The sequence below is a fragment of the Volvox carteri genome (genome assembly GCF_000143455.1).
Source record: "Volvox carteri f. nagariensis unplaced genomic scaffold VOLCAscaffold_58, whole genome shotgun sequence".
NCBI classification, from domain to species: Eukaryota; Viridiplantae; Chlorophyta; class Chlorophyceae; order Chlamydomonadales; family Volvocaceae; genus Volvox; species Volvox carteri.
This window is the reverse complement of record NW_003307601.1, coordinates 454,622-473,124: the sequence shown is the minus strand read 5'-3', so window position 1 is coordinate 473,124 and position 18,503 is coordinate 454,622. Positions and strand designations below refer to the sequence as shown.

Below are 18,503 nucleotides of genomic sequence, written 5' to 3'. Positions count from 1 at the left end.
CAGTTTGTGGATGCGCGGTGAGGGGGTGGGGTGTGTGGAGGACAGTCGCGCGAATTGTTTGTTTGTTTGTGCTAGTAGAAGAAACATGTGCGTGTGTGCATGTTTGAATGTGTATGTTCGTCTGTGTGTACGGAGTACGGAGATGTACCAGTGTCACGCCGAGTCTACTATGTTCGGAAGCGCCACCCCGTGTGGCCCGCACCCACCTACCTTCGAGCTGAGGGCAGCCCTCCTCTCAGAGATAGCATAGCCCGGGTAGCAGCGGCGGGAGGAGCTAGGCGGGTTGAGACGAACCACTGGCCAATGAAAAGAGCAGATACCAGAGGTAGACGGAGCGAAGGGGGTGGGGGTAGGAGTGCAAACGCAAAGTAGAAACTGGCGTCACATGTCGATTGGGTGGATCTGGTGATGCTGAGGGAAGCAGCTACTAGCTGACAGGCGAAGATTGTTTGTTGGGCTTTTGTCGTTCGTTGGGGTTGGTCGGTTGACTGTCGTTCGCTCGGCTGCACGTGAGATGGTGCTGATGGAGCCCTGACCTCGTGCCAAGCAGATGCCGTATATATTGCATGCAACTACGGCGCCTACGGTGCATACATGTAGAAAAAGGGAGATGATCAGCATGTCAGCTCTGACACCTGCTTAAGGAAGGACATACATAACATACATACACACACATCACCAATAAGTGCCGAACGCCGGAAGTGCTAGTGGACGCGTGTGCGAATGACCGAGTAGTTTGAAGAGGAGGAACGTACCTGTTTTAACCAAAGACACGCACGCCCATATCTGTTTGTGTGTATGTATGTGTCTCGTGCGATGCGGTGCTGTTCCGGTTACGTTGTTTATTGGATAATAGGCCGTCTTGCCGTACAATCAGGTCCGGGTGTATGGGGTTGCGCATGTGTATGTGTGTGTGTGTCTCAAGGAGTGGATGATAACGGGCAGGAGTACGTGTTTCGGAGCGGTTGGGGGCGGCTTTTGGGGCAGTGCACGTCAATACTCTTGACGGTTATGATTCCGGGCATCTGGCGGTTGACAGCTGCCAGTTAGAGGCCTCACTGGCCGCACTGCACCGCGCCCCACCGCAGGGGGGCGAGAGGATATATGCGAGGGAGGGGCTAGGGGCGGCATTGGAACAGAGGACGCCACGTGCGGTAAGAGCAGGCGCGCGGCGCGGCGGCTATATTGCGAGTGGGAGGGAACCAGTGCGCCGTGAGGTGCGTGCGCCCGCGCGCCTTTTACTTTCTGGCATACGCGTCTTATTATCATCATCATCATCATTATTTCACAATTTTACGAGATTCACGATGTTACGATCACCATTACCTTAGTCGTCATGTTGGTAATCTGTTGCTTTGTCCTCGCTTCTCATGGCGCGGGAAATGTGCACCACGCATTCTCCGATTAGGCGAGAGGTGAGGGGGGCTTGAGTACTCTGAATAAATGGGTGGGTGCACGAGAGAACTTTATGATGAGATGATGCGTGTGTATGTGTGATTGGGTCCTTGTCTTAAAAGGGGACCTTCTATGTATGTAAGTATGTATGTATGCATGCATTATGTGGGGGCATCCTCCGCTCGATGCGAAACAGACAGAGAAAGAGAAGAGGGGGAGATGTGGTGCTGGGCATTCTCGATGGGTTGCGGGGTTCATGCTGCTCTTAGCAGGGGTTTTGGGATCATTGATGCCTTTACAGCATAGTAAAGAAGAGCACGAGAGCAGCGCAATACAGGAGAACATTGCGGTGATGGTGGTGGCGATCGCACGCACCCAGTGTGATGGTGGGGGGCCCCCTTGCATGTGTGATGTGGTGAGAAAATGTGTGATGTGCGGTGCGATGGCGGTTTTGTTTCCGGCGAGCGCTTCCTTAACATAGCGGTCGTCCCCAGCTGCGAGGCTGTGAAGAGGGGCTCAAAGGGGACAGAAGGCGACCAACACGGTTTTGCAAGTGGAACGTGTTTCCACACCAAGGCATGGAGGAGATCGCGTCAGACTGCGCCGTCTGCGCGTCTGTGGTGGGAGGTACGAACACGCGTATGTTTGCGCGCGTGGGAGAAAACGCCTTCAAGTTTGGAATTGGAATGCACGCGGCATCTCCGCGTTGCGTCTGTTGGTGGTGGTGAGGGTTGGTGGGTGCATGCGTCTGCCAACAGGGCTATGTGTACCGTCGGCGGTCACCTCGCGTACCGATAGTACTTCCTACTTTTTGCTAGGTATCCATATTTTTGACGGGCTTGGATTAATTTCGCTCGTTGCTCTAATCCGTGATTCTCTGCGCGTTCATGTCGACGGCGGAGAGAGGGGGCCAGCCGGGGGGCCGGACCAGCCCGGGGGGTAGAGAGAGAGTGTGTATAGGCCAAGAGCTGTGTTCGTGCGTGTCCCTTTTCCATACTTTGGAGTGTACTGCCGACGGTGTGTATGCTGCACTGTTAATTGAGAGCACTCGGAAAGTGTGGTTGTGACTCAGGGGCGTGAGATGTAGGGAATGCGCTCAATGCTTCACCACCGAGTAAACACGGTGTGTGTGTGTCTGTGTGTGTATATGTATGTGTTTGCATGTTACCTCTTGTCTCTCTCTTTTCGCTTTTCCCTCTGGTTGCGGTTCTTTGGTATTGTGGCGTGACACCAAGCATCTTTTGCTTCAGCCAGTTCGCTGGAGGTGACGACTTGATGGTGGCTGGAGACCCGAAGAAGGAGAGGAGGGACGCTTCAAAAGACTTGTGGCGTGTGGGGGCTTTTCATCAGGATGAGGGGGAGGCAGGGAGTCGTGAGCTGAGTGCGGGTACGGATACGACGGAAGTGGATACCGATGAGGCTGCTGAACTGCAGCTCTGGCCGTGCAGGAAGCCTCCTACAGCGGCCGGAGACTTATCGTAGAATTGAGCACTGATGACCACTGCTTGCTTCAACGGCAAGAAGATGACAATGTCTTTAGTCCAGCATCGCGAAGGAAGTGGCTTAAGAAGATGACGAACTGTCCGGGGGCTTTGGACCTTGGACCACGCGGCTTCGTCATGGTGGGGGATTCTACAGTTTAATGGCCACTAGCAGCTGCCCTGTCTCCTCCCCCCCCCCTTCGGCTCAGCACAACTTGCACACGCAATTGCATTTTGCTTACCTGGGATCCCCTAGCTAGGTCTTACGTGAGCGAGAACAGGAGCTCAGTAATGTCTGTACGAGCAAGAGCAGTGGAGGCTACTTGACACTCTTCCGACGTGAGACAGCTCCACCACATCACGCGCATCGTCGTGTTCTGCAGGCCAGGCAAATATCCGAGCGCCTCGCCACCAGGTCGGTGAGGTGACTAAGAAAAATGCGGGCCGTCCCATCCCCTTCCTCACCCCATCATACTCACGTCTGTATGTCTCGGTTGGTTCTCGGTTGGCATCTGCCGAAAGAAAGCGCAGGAAAGGATTGCCTCCCGCGCGCTGACTAGAACATCTAAAAATACATAAAAGATAATCGTGGTGCTCAATTTCGCCCTCCTGTTACAATATCGTTTTCGGTCATCACCGTCAATCGTCTTCATCACCACCATCCCAAAGAGTCCTGCTTTATCTCTCATACAGTGATGAGCGATAGCGCACCAGCGTTCGGCGAGAAACGCCCCCACGAAGAACCTCCCCACAGCCACTCCCTTCACCAGCCGCAACCTAAATCTGCGCCGGAGTTCCTTTCCCTCGCGGCATATCCCGCCCCGGACTTTACTTTCTCTTTTATCCCCCATCGTCCCCGCACTCCAACTGCCGCTGCTGTGCCGCCGTCACCGCCCCAGCTCCCAACCCAAGCCGTGGAAATATCTTCACATAATTAATGACATGTACGGCTCCCAGAAAAATTCGGTGTCTCACCTCCTTCCCCGGGGCGACGCCCTCCCCTACCATGCTGCTGCCTCCTCCCAACCGCCATTCCCACCCCCTTGAGTGGGCTCCTCTTGCTGACACTCAAGACTCGAGCGGCCGGGCTACCCCCTCACAACCTTCATCGCCAGGATCAAAGCCCAACACACGCCAGTAAAACACGACCTTAAATGGGCACCGTTGGAGGCGGGGAAATCACAGGCCATGGTTGGGTTACGTTTCTCCTCAACAAGCCAGCCAGCCAGCCAGCGATTGCAAAGAGGCTAACCACTGCGAGCAGCTGCATGCATGCGTGCGGCCCTTGCCGGGGGAATAAGGAAGATGGTGTATACATACACATTATCGCCCTCTGCGTGCGTGTTGAGAAGGGGGGACGTTCCCCTAGATGAAGGGGGATATCACTCAGGGATGGGTGGCACTAGCACACGAACCGCGCTGGGCACCGGGCACTCATCCGCTGCTGAAACCCACGCGATGTGAAGGGGCTGTGCGATTAACCCCGGCCCCGGCCCCTGCCTCCGAAACCACCGCCGCCGCGGCCTCCGAAACCACCACCGCCCCGACCGCCAAAGCCGCCGCCGCGGCCGCCAAAGCCACCGCCGCGGCCGCCAAAGCCGCCCCGGCCGCCGCCGTCGCGGCCGCCCCGCCCACCAAAACCCCGCCCGCCGTCGCGGCCACCACGGCCACCGCCACGGCCCCCTGCAGGCACAACCGGTGTGAACTATACAGCGTGAGGGTTGGATAAGGAAGCCCCGGGTGCAATGCTGAGGTGGGCAGATGTGCTCATGTGACGAGAACATAACACGCTTCAACGTTGCTCTTGCTTTTACTTTATGTTACACAACACACTTAAGCTCCCTTTATAATGTATTTAAGAGTGTCCCCAAAAAACTAGGAGCCTATAGGGAGGCGGCCCCAGCCGAGGGCGTCTGCAGCACGGAGAGACACAGCACGGCGGAGCACACCACAACGCAGCGCAACGTAAGCGCAAACGCAAGCACGAATAGAGGTGCTCACCGCCACGTCCCCCTCCAGGGGTAGATGCGCCCTTTGGCCTGGGCAGGAAACGCTCCAGGGGCAGGAGCTTCATAGGGTCAATGTAGAATTTGTCGCCTGCCTTGTACGATGTTGCAACTACACCTTCAGCCATCTTGATGGTGAAGAACTGCGTCGTTGGAGCCGCAACAGATCCTTATAAAAAACAAATTCAAGGCACGTAAGCACTCATGATGCAAGCAGGGCGAATACTCCCAATTCGCACACAATACGACGCCTCGTCGCAGCTATGGCGGTTACGAAGGCAGGCACGTTGGGTAACGCGGGTCAGGCGAACTAGATGCGGCGACGGAGGAGCGAGCGATAATGGCAAAGAGTGTCGTACATGGGGTTGGCTGGGGAATTCAGCACGAACAACGAGCATGTTCGTCGTTGCGCTCAGCATGCAACGGAGAACCCAAGGCACCACGAATTGCCCCTGTCGTGGAAAATCGGCTACCGCAACTGTATGTGTTGCCTTCCCGGGGTAACGACGGGGTGTTTGCTAAATGTTTAGGTCTGCTTACCACGTTATTAATGGGACCAAGGATCTCCTCGACTTTGCCAATTTGCGTCTTATTCTCCAAGAAGATAGGTGCGTTGAAATAGGGAATCTGCATGACAGATATATACTTCCGTCTGCTGCCCCACACCAGCATCTGCAGAAATGGCGACATGCCATGTGATTACCTTCTCATTTGTTAGCTTTACGACTGCTTCGCCTTCGCATGCGTGAGCGAAGGCGCCCGCCTCGATGACAGACTCCGGCGGCCCCGCGTCGGCATAGCCGCCCCTACCGCCTCCGCGACCACCAAAGCCACGGCCACCACCACCACGGCCGAAGCTACCTCGGCCTCCTGAGTCACGTCCCCGGCCGCCTCGCAGCGGCGGCCTCATTTCAGTTGTTTACTTGGGCTCGTAACACCTGTAGCGTGCTAAATATTCCTTCCGGATAAAGATTGCTTCTAATCGTTCGTGTCCTAAACAAAGAATACGAGTTGTTCTTGGACTCTCGGCTTCAGTTGTGACGGCGCAAAGTTTTCAACCGTGTATGAACTTTAAATTGCCTTGATCTCGATACAGCATACATATTTGCAATGGGCATATGGTAATCGGTCTCACTGCTGCAGCTGCAACAATGCTCATTTGCGTTGTACGACTGGAGACCTTTCCGTTAAGCACAAGAGCATTTGAATTAGAAGCCCGCTCAGCACATCGTGACATGGCGCAGCTAAAGAGCTGGGCTTCTCATGCATAGAGCAGAGGCGTGTCGGCGCCCCTTCACCGGCGATGCGCAAAACCTTCCGACCCAGGCAAGAGGCCGCTGCGATGGAAGCTCGACAGGTCCACACACACCCAAAAGTCAGATGCAGCCAACGGTTCAGTCTTTCCTTCCACCAGCGGAGTGTCACACCAGCGGCAGAACACAGATAGGGCACCAACTCCCCCCACCATGGGTAGCGCGCATTCGCGACATGTGATTATCCACAGGCCCAGCGCATCCTCTTAAAACTCAACGGCACCCTACTCTACCCGTCCCCATGTCGTGTAAAATCCGATATGCGGTGCATCATGAAATGCACCTCGCATGCCCCTGACTAAAAACGGTTGTCATACAGCGTTAACACTGCACCATCACTATTCGCCGCTGTGGCCTCGTCCGTCCAAGCGCCTCAAGCACAAACCCGTAACTGCAGCTCAAACGCCGCGACTCAGTCCTTATTTGTACACGCATGGTGACCTAGCTCCATGCGGGGAAGACAGCAACGCCGCAACACACCCGCACTCCAAGACGGAAAGCGCACCAAACGCCCATGAAAGCTCCTGCACAGCGGGGACCATCAAACCCTAACGACCTACTTGCACACGCGGCCTACGGGCTCACGTGGCCAGCCACCTGGGTCTCCGAGGCACTGCACCATTCATTACATCCTCACAACAAGCTCGACCCCCAAGAGTAAATACCAGGAGCTAGCCAAACGGCTCTGACACGGCACCCGAGCGTCCCCAGTGTGCGAATTGCGCACCATCGGGTAATCGCGCGCGGCTCACAGGCGTTTATGACAGTTACTGAATGCGCACGGCCGCGCTGCAGGCAAACCACAACGTCCCAAGGTGCGCCGCCGTAAGCTGCTGCTGCGCTTGCAATATTTGCCAGCAAGCTGCCCTACCCTGTCTCAAACCCTGAGTAGCGCCGAAAGCGGCTTGACTTCCGGCAGCGGCCTGTAGCGCGACAAAGCACAGGATCATGGAACAACAGGTCGCCATCACATCAGTTCTTTGGGGCGCAGAGCCCCGCGCTTGACAGGTCGCGTCGCGATACTGACCCATGTACGCAATACCAACCAAGATACATCAACACAAACTTAGTTGACACTGACCCTCTGAAGCGCCAAAAAAACAAATGCACAATCCCAAAAACTTAGGTAAACACTGAACAGGTGCTTGCTTGTTCAGCTGTTTGGTCTCCATATACGGCGCACTGCTCGCAAGGCTCGCATTAGGAACAACCCCCTCGCTACATAGTTCCCACAGCCCACAGGAACAGTTTTGCCTCATAAAGCGCCAACGCATCCCGCCTCACAATCCTATGTCCCTCACACGACCGTCCATGAAAAGGCAAATCATGTCTGCTCGGCACATTGACTGATCAGCAACCCCCTCGATGGATCCCAATTATCTTCACAACCTTCTTACCGGCCATTGCTCTTCTGAAGCGCCAACTTTTGGAGGTACTCCCATTTCCTGTCCCGGTTCTCCATAGCCTGCCGTTCCGACGCCTGCTCCTCCTCGTACTTGCGTTTGCACTCTTCGTACAACTGCTCGTCAAGCTCCTGGAACATCTTGCGCACATTGCACGTGAGCCCGTGCACCGCGGGGTTCCAGTGGCTGTTCGTGTTCTCCTCCAGTGCCGGGAACAGGATTGGCAATAGCTGGTGGCGATGCTGCGCCACCAGGTTCACGATGTACTCGTTGTTCCATAGAAACAAGGAGCGCTCCGCGACCTGTCAAGAAGGCGCGGCGCAACGGCGGGCATTACTCATCCTGAACGCATCTTCATGTGCAAATTCGCCCCTAGCCCCTAGCTTCAAGCCCACGTCAGGGCAGCAACGCACTCATCATACGCCCAAAGAGCTCCATGGGGCTCATTACGTGGGAAGCGCAATCCCCCAGTATCCCCGCCACATTCATTTCACGATTGTGACTTCCCTGAAATCCCTTCCCCCCCCCCCATCTCAACGCCCAAACCAAGACCAGCATGCCAGCGGTCGAGGATATGCTAGGAGACCGCCAATAAGCCACGTACCTGGAAGTGCTGGCTGTTTAAGCATTTTGCCAACTGTTTGAAAAGTGGGATCATGACCTTCTGGAACTCAGCTGCCTGCGTCAGTTCCAATATCTCCTCCAGCTCCCCGAGGAACAGCACCTCCTTCTGACTGTTTGTCACAGGCCAGTACTTCAAGAGCGCCGTGAGCACCGGCTCTGCCAGCTTCGAGTCTTTCTCGACAAACTGCGGTCATGCAAAAGGAAGGGGCAAGCAATTCCCATGACACGGGTTCCGCACATCTTACAGCCCGAGCTTCAGCAACATACCTGTGTCACGCAATACGCCAGCTGCTGGTGGTACATGGCCACGCACTTGGGCTTGTGCAACGGCATCAGCGCCCGCTGCAGAAACAGCTGCGCACGCAGATGGACAACGTTTTTTGGCCGGAATCATTCCAAGACAGCCCAAGTGCAGCGTTTTTAAGTTCATAGCTCTCATTTCAAAGAAATTGGCTTACTTTATGCTCCTCCTTTAGCGGCAGCGCAAAGCCGTTGATAATGCTGCCCAAAATTTCGAGCAACTCAGCGACTCCGTTATGCCGCTCCGTCTCAAAGATAAAGCGGTAGAAGACATTGTTGATGGCCTTGCGGATGAAAGGCCGGTGCACCATGAACTTGCCATATATGCGGTGCAGGATCGTTTTTAGGTAGTCGCGTTCCCGGGGGTCCTCCGAGTCGAAGAGCTCCAGCAACTTAAGCACAAACTGCTGGTCAATGTACTTTTTCGCAATCTTCGCATCAGTGTCATTTGACACAACGTAGCGGAGGAGAAACTCGTACACGATCTGGGGGCAGGGCGCGTGCGTGATAGACAGGGCGGCATGAGCTCGCAGCCGGTCAGCTGGGCCAACCTGCGCCCGGCCCGCGCCCAAGCAGATCCAAGACACACCTGAAGGTGCGGCCATGCCGGATCCAGGCTAGGCTCCTCCTCCTCTGCGTCATAGTTGCCCTCCGCGTCGCCATGGGACCGCACGGGTGGGAGCGTCCTGAAAAGGTTGTTACTGAGCATATAGATAATGTCCTCCGAGACGCCCTCCGTAAATTTCCCTGCCCCAGAGTTGGCATAGTCCACCAGCTCTAAAAGCGTTTGCCGCTTGATTTCCTTCTCGCGGACGTGCTTGGTAGGGTCCGCGAAGTCGAACCCAAAGCTGCACAAATGCAGCTTCTGCACAAAGAGATACTGCTTCTCCGCTGGGGAGACATCCCGAAAGGTGGGCAAGGGTTCCGCATAGTACTGGTAGAGCGTCTGCTCGTTGATGACCGGGAGCGGCGGCTTCTCCCGAGTAGCTGAGACAGGGCGAGGAGCCGGTGCCTTGCTAGAGGCGGGAATGCCCGCCTTGGCGCTGGTCGAGGGCTGGGAGTCGTCCTTGTTCTTGCTGGCGTCCTTCTTTCCGCTGAACTTCTGCTTCATGCTCTTCAACATCGTTGCTGAGCTCTCACACTGCTATTACGCCTGCCTAGCCTCTGCACCCCACCGCCCCTACACTCCCGGAGGCCGCAGCATGCGAAGCCGTGTGCTACCTAAGTGGGTGGGGTGGCCATTTTCGGCCGAGGACAGACCGGTGCTAAGCTATGGCTAATGGTACGCTCTAAAGATGTCACAGCAATGTCAGGAATGATAGCATCATTGGAACGGAAAGAAACCTGGATAGTTAGTGGACTGTCTCAGAGGGACATGTTCCCAAACGCTCCAGGAAGGGCCTGACCTACCGCGGTTTTGTTGCTTGTGCTTGTTACAGGCTCCATCGTGGCCTTCCCTATCACACAGGCCCATGCAGTTAGCAACATGGGCGAGGTACATTATCGCGGCAACGGAACTATATTCTTGTGTAGTGCCGTTGGTGCGTAACCTTGCTCCACACTAGCGTTTAATAATTTCAAACCCTGCAACATATCAGTTCCATCTCAATTCTCACTCTGCTGTGCGTTAATCTACTTGGCGGGCAGTCCTGCCAACGGCGGAGAGTCCCTTGTTAAGGAAGTGACCTTACGTTACGCACTTGAAAGACAGCACCTATTGATTCCAGCTCAGCCGGAAGGTTAGGTCGAAGCTCGGGGGCCGATGGACGCCTTAAAGGCCCTCACATCCAAGCTCAAGAGGGAAGCTCAGGATGTGGCCGGCCCAAATAAATATATAAAACGCTCGCAGCTGGAAGAGGCGAGGCTGCAAAAAATTCGTGAGGAGGAAGCAAAGGAGCGCGAAGAGAAGGTGCGCGCGGGCCCGTGGGACGGGGCCTGTTTAACGGCACTTGTTGTGGGGTTTCTGGGGAAACACCTTCAGGCGTATGATGGACGCTTCAGCTCCATGGCGCCGTGCAGCGTTTGGGCAGCGCCACACGACTTTTCTCAGTTTGGCTGTGCACGTGTACCCGTCTGGCAGTATTCATCGACGTCTTATTATAACCCGCATCGTTCTGCATGGTCTGGCTGACATGCGTAACCCGTTAATCCGTGCTATGTATGCATGCATGCACTCGTGCCGCCTGCACATGTGCCGCCTGGCGCTCCGCGTCCGGCCTCGCCGCGGGCGGATGGGGGGCAAAGAGGGAATCACCACCCTGATAGGAAGAGCCGTCGACATCCCCACGGGGTCTCCCGAGTGCACATAGTAACACAGCAGCTGCATCCCGGTAATCCAAACATCCTCTACGCTTCTGCTGATACTGCTGATACTGCGACGACCATTACTGCTGTCATTGATTCTTCAGGAGCGCAAGCGCAAGCTCCAGCTCAACGACGACAACCTCCAAAACTCAAAGGCGCCTAAGCACGACGATGCACCCGTGAGTGTGAAGACGGGGTTCGGGGCATCAGTCAAGCGCTGTCTCTCTCTCTCTCTCTCTCTCTCTCTCACACACACACACACACACACACACACACACACACATTCTCGCGCGCGCGCGCGCGTGCGCGCGCGCGCACGGAGCTCGCATCGGTACAGTTATTCGTGCACCCACTTCGGCCTGCTGCCGTATCGCGGCTCAGACAAATCTTAAAACACCCCTTTGCGGTAACTGTTAACTACCCACGCCGCGTTGTTTGCTGTAACTCATGTGCGTGATGCCACTTTTCCCGTCACTCACCGCACCAACTGGTTCAACTTTCCCCGGTGTGTATTATGCTTCGCTGCAACAATTATTGTTGCGGAAAGTAGTGCCGGGGCCCCGGCATGCTTCATCTTCAAGGCGGCAGCAGCAGCAGCAGCATCCCAACAACTAATCGATCACACAGTCTGTTATCTCTTTGGTAAGGTGTCCGCTAGCGGTAGGGTTCGAACCGGAGCCCTTTCATGTGCTCCCTGGTGCGCATCTCCGTGTGTGTGTGAGTGTGGTGTGAGTTAACCCCGCCCCGCCCCGCTCTGATCCCCCCGCCCTGGCCTCCACCACGCGGATGGACAGCCTGAGAGTCCCACGGTGCTCACAAGGGAGGAAGTCATCCGCCGGTTGCGAGCCCTGGGGGAGCCTGCGACCCTGTTTGCTGAGGTGAGTCGCTGCATAGAGGCGCTGCAAAGAGGCGCCGCTGCGTGCAGGTGCTACTACGTCGCTGTGCCGTCGCTCGCGGTGTGGCGTGGCGCGCGTTTAATATTGATTTGGGCAGGACAGGGATAGTAGGACAGGAATTGGAGCTGAGGGCGAGGATGGCACAGGAGATGGTGTAGGGCTCCCCCGACCCGCGCTTCCTGTGGGGGTAGGACAAGGGGATCAGGGGGTCAGGCAAACCACTGGCGAATGGGGCAGGTAATGGATCGGGGTGTGTGTCTCACCGTCAGGGGACATCCGCGACATGCTTTGCTTCTACCCATCGCGCCCTGAAGAGTCTGGACTGCAATTCGTGCCCATGCGTGGGCGGGCTCTGTGCTAGTCAACCATGAAGGCAATTGACGTTTTGTTGCACGGCGCGGCGACTCGCTGTGTACTTGTGGCCTTGGAAAGGCGAGGTGTGGGGTGGGATGGCAAGCGGGGACCGGTTGAATGGCTCTGTCTCCTTCGTGTTGTGCACATTTGCGGCTTATTAGCACAGTGCCTTCCCACACCGCGGCAGCGTGTGGATGCATGGATAGATGCAGCTAACGGCGCATTGCACGTCGTATGCCAACACACACACACACACACACACACACAGCAGAGGTTCTTGCCATAGACCAGGGCGCAAGCAAAACGGGTTTTTCCCCCCTAAGTTAACAACCCTAAGAGTTTTGAAACTTATGAATGGTACATGTTTACACTGCGGGGTTGTTCAAACCAGCGCGCAACGCACCATTTGCACCACAGCCGTTTCCCCACACCCCACTTGACCCTAGGTGCTCATTTAGCTGACTTGATCTACGGGTCCTGGCACCACTGCCCTCTCCCCCCCCACCACACACACACACGCACGCACGCACACACATACCAGCTTCCGTAGTCTCGTCGGGCAGTTGGGCTCATCGCTTTGGGCTCCTCCGGCAGTTGGTGGTTTGGATGTTGTCGGGAGCTGGCCCAATCCTCCTTTTTGCATCACACCACACCAAACATCTTAAAAATACCTTCCCCGTCCATAGGGAAGCAGCATCGTCAGGACAGAACAGATCCCAAATTTTAATCGCGTTCCCTTCCCTCCCTCCTTTTTTTCTCGCGAACGCATCCGCCCCACGTGCGCACTCGAACTTCAGTCGGACTTCGACCGTCTGAAACGCCTGCGCAAGGCTGAGGCCGAGATGGCGGTGAACATGGAGGACGACATGGCGGGCGTTGCGGGGAAGGGCAACGCGCTGATTGAGTTGCAGCGGCAAGCGCAGGAGAAGGCTCGGCTGCGGGCGCTGGGCGGCTCCAAGCCCGCGGAGGGCGGAGGTGCGGGGGGCGCCAAGGGGGGCGCCGGACCTGCCGGTGGTAAGGCTCCTGCGGCGCCGGCGGACAAGGCGGATGGGGAACAGGTGAGCGCGCGGCGGCAGGAATGTGCAGGAGTATGTGGGTCTTATCAAAGAGCTGTCGGAGCCGGGTTGGTGTCCTTGGCACAGGAGGGGGGGGGTAGAAGGTCTAACGCCGTACCCCCACGAAGTCAAAGGGTCAAAGGGGGAGCAGGAGAGGAACTGCAGGACTGTGGGTTAGTTAGGATAGGGGAAGGGGAAGAGAGGATAGGAGTGTTTTATTTTACGATGTGTGATACAAACGTGTGGCGCGTTGGTGCCTGCTGCGCGGTGATGCCTGCTGCTGCGACAGCGGTTGCCGCGCGCATGGTTGGGAGGCACGGTACGAAGTTCGTGGTATGGGTTCGAGCCCCCCTGACCTCCGTTGCTGTGAGGCTGTATTGGTGAAGCATGGGCTGTAAAGTGGGTTTGAGAGGGTGGAAGCGGTGACATGTGCTGCCGTAGCTAGCACACTTATATCTGCTGTTTCCTTTCTTCCACAACATGGCCATCATCACCACCATCACCACCCACCCTCGCTCTCCACAATCGACAAGAACAACCACCGCCAGTCATGCTCCCGACAGACCACCACAGTCCTATGTCCCCGCCCGGTCCCCCGCGCAATCTCTTGCCTCGTTTGCTGCCCCATGTCGCTGTTAACATTCCACGAAATTCCCCCTCAAACCCCCCTTCCTCACCCCCAAAACACACACACACACACAAACCGTGATTCGAACGCCGGCACCTATCTCCTGGACTTTTGCATGTATTGCCCCACCCCACACTGTGTTTCCCCTTTCTTTTATGCACACGTGTTTCGTGTGCGCCCTTCCGCCTGCGCTTTCCCCCGCCTCCCCGGCCGGACACGGACACCAGGCCGACGGCTCCTCCGCAACGGCCGGGGGCCCCTCTGCCGAGGATGCGACGCTGGAGGCCTTCAAACGTGCCGCGGCGGAGCTGGCCGAGCGCCGCAAAGAGGAGGCCATGGCGGTAGAGGACCGCATCGCCAAGTACCTCAAGGCCTGGATGAGGGAGTGGGAGGATGATCTGGAGCACCGGCCTGATGTAGTCAAGGACAGCAGTTCAGGTGAGGGGAGCGGGGAAACGGGAGCCGCAGCGGACTGCAATTGTGCCCCTCTATCTATCTCTCCCCCTGTCTGCGCGTGCCTCATCCTGTCCTCAGCTCTCTCTCTCTTTATCTATCTATCTATCTATCTATCTATCTATCTATCTATCTATCTATCTACAGTTGTACCTATCCCACCCGCCGGCCGCGCTTTGGATGTCCTCCCTCCCGCCCTGCTGGGCCTGTTTTGTCCATGTCCGAATGTGTACTTTACGGCCCATACGCCTTTTCCTCCTCTCCCCTTTTTCGCTTAACCTAATCCTGCCTTGAACACGGCAGTGGCTGGGACACGTCGTGCATGTCCGCCTGTAATTCCGCCTGTGATTAGCTCACCCAGGGGGTTAGGTGTTGTACTCCTCGCTCTGCCTCTCCCGCTACCAACCCATCCAAACACCACCCATCCACACCTCGTAGGCATTCAAGCTACCTTTGCGTACAAGCAAACCGCGCGCAACATGGAGCCCCTGTACGACAGGCTCCGGAACCGGCAGCTTGCGGACGAGCTGCTGACGGGGCTGTGGATGATGGTACAGGCGATGCGCAACCGCAACTACCTTCATGCGAACGACATCTACCTCAAGCTGGCGATCGGGAACGCGCCGTGGCCCATCGGTGTCACGAGTGTGGGCATCCACGAGCGCTCCGCCCGCGAGAAGATTTCCCACGTCATGAACACCAACGGCCAGGCGCACATCATGAACGACGAGGCCACGCGAAAGTATTTCCAGGTGAGGTGGTTGCTGTGGGGCTTGGCCGCGGAGGCTGGGGGCGGAGGCTGGGGGCCGGGGAGCAGAGGGGGCGGGGAGCAGAAGGGGGGAGCTGGTGACAGAGGCTGGGGGCCGGGAAGCGGAGGCTGGGGCCTGGGGGCAGAGGCTGGGGGCTGCTGGGGGCAGAGGGTGCGGGGCTGGGATGCGGAGGCTGGGGGGCGGAGGCTGGGGGGTGGAGGCTGGGGGCCGGAGGCTGGAGGGGGTTTGGGGGCAGAGGGTGGGACGCGGGGTGCGGGGAGCGGAGGCTGGGGGGCTGGGGGCCGGAAGGGGGGCCCTGGGGGCCGGAGGCTGGGGAATCGGGGGTGGAGGCTGGGGTTGGCTGGGGGCAGAGGATGCAGGGCTAGGGGGCGGAGGCGGGGTTGTGGAGGCTGTGATTGTTAGGGGGACGTTGATAATGGTGGAACGGGACTAGAGGGTACGAGGGTGCAGCTGGCGCTGGACTGGAGGGGAGGGGAGAGGGCGAGAGGGCGGTACAGAGGCCCGGGGCAGCACCCCATCCACGTGGTGTTGGGATGGCGTCGTGTGTGAGGAGGCCCGGCCCCTGTACGAGGAGTGTGGCGGTCCTGTGACGTTGGGGTCAAGGGGTAAAGGGTTGCTGCCGCCTCGGGGCGGTGCGCAATCCGTTGCCGGGGGGGGTGAAGGAAGGATTGGGGAGATGTCAAACGGGCAGCCTCGGGTGATTGGATAGGGAATGGAAAGGAGCGGAAAACTAGCCGGGGGGGTGCGTTGCGGCAAGGCGGCTCCCTGAACGGGGAAGAAGGTGAGTTTGGGTCCGCCGTTGCCGCCGCTACAACTCCCTTCAAGCACTATTTCTGCAATCGTAGAGCGCAGCTTCCGCCGATACTCCCTGCCGGCAGCGCGATCACCTGCCTGAAGCCCCCCCCCCGGTCATGGCAGCCGTGGCAGCCTCCGCTGTCGTACCCGGGTTCGATCCCTATGCCATGGTTCCGCCGCCACTTGACGGAAGGAAGCTGAAGGCTATGTGTTAAGAAGGGAGTGGGGCCAAGGAAATCATCCAGGCGCTTTTCTTTTCCTGACGCCGCGCGCAGGCACCTGTGACAGACACCTGGCAGGGTGCGACGTCCTCAGCGTTTCCTTTGCGCAGCCCAGCCAGAATGAGAAAGCATGGCAGAACATCATACCCTGGGAAGGGGCGCGTGTGTGTGGCGCACAAGCGCGTGCGTCATTGGAGTGCTTCGCAACCTAATCTCACCGGAAACCGCTTTCCCTGCCTTTTCTCCCAACCTGTGCTGCATGGCCATGTCCACCCGGTAATCCCTCACGGCTCGCAACTCCCAACTGCAACGGCAACGGCAACTGTAACGGCAACTATTACAACAGTCCATCAAGCGCCTCATCACGCAGCTCCAGCGCTTGTACCCCACTGACCCCTCGCGGTCTGTGGACTTCGACCCAGTGCCGGACCCTGGCAAGGGTGTCCAGGGTGAGGGCTGTCCCAAGCTGGCGCTCATAGAGGCGGAGCGCCGCGGCGAGCTGCCGCTGGCGCTGCCCGCCGCGCCGCACTTCCTCGACCACGACGGCTCGATACGGGTACCTGAGAAGTGGAGCTCCATCCTAAACCGATTCCGGGAATCATCACCCAGCCTGGCAGGGCTAGGCGAAGGAAACAGCAGGGAGGGCTCACCGGCACCGGGCGCGAAGCACTGAGATGAGATGCGGGCCGGTGGTTGGGTGCTTGCCGAGAGGGTTGGGAGGAGAAGATGGATGGGTGGGCAGCTCGGCGAAAGGGAGAGGCTTTCGGGAATCCTCAGCCCTCAGCCATTTCGCTGCCCGCTGGTGGTTGGGTTAGCGTAGGGTTGCGGCTGTTTACCGCGCCCGGGCCCTGTCTTCGAACTGAAAGGGAGCCTATGCTGCCCGGATTAGTGGAGGTAGGGAGGAGGATGCGCAGGGGGCGGGTGTATTATACATGGGAGAGCTATCAGGGGGTCTCGGGCGTGGAGGGCGGTGCTGCGGTCCCCATTATGTTATTGTGAGTGGGCGACGTAAACTGGGTCAAGGAAATGCTTGAAATGTAACGTGTTATGGGGAGATGGGACAGAACTGGACGGGCCGAAAAACAGGCACGGGCAACGTCTTGTGGTGCATTGGGTACCGGCATGTACGCCTTGTGGGTAGGGTAGATTGGTTTTGGTGTGTGTGCACGTCGTTACGGTCATAGACTTACGTAGTTGTGAGGTTGTGACACATGCAAAACTTGGAGGTCCTATCAGGATTCGTGTTTTGGGGCCAGGGTCGGTGCCCGGCGCAAGGTGTGCGAGTTGTATGGTGAGGTTGGTGAGTATGCAGCACGGCGTTTGGATTTAGACCCCGCCAATCGGCTTTAGATGACGCCTTATTGCTCGCCTGCTTGTGTATGTGCGATGGATAGAGATGAACCGGGTCCGAATGCTCCCGTCTGGCGGTGCTCCATAGCATGACGCGGGTGGAGAAGACGATACTCCAGGTGCTAGCTGTTGAAATTGTTCCGGCGCTGAAAAGTTGGCTTGGGTGAAGCGAGAGTGGGCTTGGGCTTGGGCGGAGCGACAGGGCAGGAGGAGGCGCTGTACGCAGCTGTCGAGGGCTTTGGATAACCTTTAAAACAGTTCACCGCAGTCCACATGCATGCAGTTAGGCCGCGCGTGCAGGTCAGGTCTACATATGACGGATGTACACCAGCCTAGTAAAACAAAAGCTTTGGTTACGTCGGCTATTAGACAACTACTTGGACAAAGTCCACATGTCGGGGGGGGTTGGGGGACGCTCACAACCTCCCTGGCCTGCCACTGGCAGGCCGTAACTATGGCTGACCCGCCAACGGGAAACAGGTTTGTTATCCGGCTCCCTGGATCCATTACTGTTTCTCAGGGCCGGTCGTGTCAAGTTGGGGTTTTGGTAGCCCTGGACATGGATCCCGCTACTTGAATTCGCGCAGAGGTGAAGGTCGCTACCCCAGGCTGCTGCAATTTTGGGTTTGGCATTGCACGGGCTCTGATGCAGGCCGGGTTTACGGCAGGCCAAAAGCCATTGGTAGTGCTCGTTGCGAGGGGCAGCGTGTGGCGCGTGCCGCGCTCCCATCCCCGACAGGGGTTCGTTTAATAACTATACAATGCAGCTGTCTGGTTCCCGTCCATGTCAGACTGACAATCAAACCACGAAATCGCGGGATTTAGGTTGGCGTTAGGAGGGGACTTAGACCAGATGTGGCAAGGTGCGGTGGAGTTCATCCCGCGTCATCATTCCCTTCAGGGACAAGGCCACCCTTCGGTTCTGCCCAGCCTGCAACCGGTTGGTTGAGGGTCGGCCGGGCGGCATGGCCCTCTCCAAAGGATGTGTGCCATCCTCCATTGGCCGGAGGGCAGGTGCAGGCGGCCAATCAGCAAGGCTGGTGGGCCGGCGGATTGCCAGGGACCCAGGTGATGAGTGGGGATGAGGGAGTCGAATCGGCCTCGGAGAGTTGTCGCTGTAAGGCTCGGTCCGTCCAAGGGCCCCGTACGGCACAG

At 57.5% G+C, this 18,503-nt stretch overlaps 3 protein-coding genes across 3 annotated transcripts; 1 reads left to right on the top strand and 2 right to left on the bottom strand.

The window, feature by feature from the left end:
- Positions 1–3,677: 3,677 nt before the first annotated feature.
- VOLCADRAFT_77019 (uncharacterized protein) lies at positions 3,678–5,972 on the bottom strand. The gene is made up of 4 exons (XM_002956132.1): positions 5,586–5,972; positions 5,423–5,509; positions 4,878–5,025; positions 3,678–4,559 (listed from the first exon to the last, which is right to left on the bottom strand). The coding sequence occupies exons 1-4, from the start codon at positions 5,790–5,792 to the stop codon at positions 4,354–4,356; spliced, it is 648 nt and encodes a 215-aa protein (XP_002956178.1). The 5' UTR covers positions 5,793–5,972; the 3' UTR covers positions 3,678–4,353.
- A 102-nt stretch (positions 5,973–6,074) lies between these two features.
- On the bottom strand, positions 6,075–9,645 carry VOLCADRAFT_107119 (uncharacterized protein; the record flags this gene model as incomplete). The annotated part of the gene is made up of 6 exons (XM_002956131.1): positions 6,075–7,118; positions 7,593–7,900; positions 8,203–8,406; positions 8,490–8,576; positions 8,681–9,007; positions 9,112–9,645. The coding sequence occupies 6 exons, from the start codon at positions 9,643–9,645 to the stop codon at positions 7,073–7,075; spliced, it is 1,506 nt and encodes a 501-aa protein (XP_002956177.1). The 3' UTR covers positions 6,075–7,072.
- Positions 9,646–10,284: 639 nt separating this feature from the next.
- Positions 10,285–16,671, top strand: VOLCADRAFT_107118 (uncharacterized protein; the record flags this gene model as incomplete). Its single annotated transcript, XM_002956183.1, has 7 exons — positions 10,285–10,431; positions 10,931–11,005; positions 11,621–11,704; positions 12,874–13,134; positions 13,987–14,197; positions 14,651–14,964; positions 16,345–16,671. The coding sequence occupies 7 exons, from the start codon at positions 10,285–10,287 to the stop codon at positions 16,669–16,671; spliced, it is 1,419 nt and encodes a 472-aa protein (XP_002956229.1).
- Between the last annotated feature and the right edge of the window lie 1,832 nt (positions 16,672–18,503).

Excerpts from the sequence above, each read along its gene's own strand:
- VOLCADRAFT_77019 (XM_002956132.1), bottom strand. The coding sequence starts at position 5,792 with ATGAGGCCGCCGCTGCGAGGCGGCCGGGGACGTGACTCAGGAGGCCGA. Across the intron at positions 5,510-5,585 it reads TAAAGCTAACAAATGAGAAG|ATTCCCTATTTCAACGCACC; the intron begins GTAATCACATGG and ends TCTGTCATGCAG. Across the intron at positions 5,026-5,422 it reads TTGGTCCCATTAATAACGTG|TTCTTCACCATCAAGATGGC; the intron begins GTAAGCAGACCT and ends CCAACGACGCAG.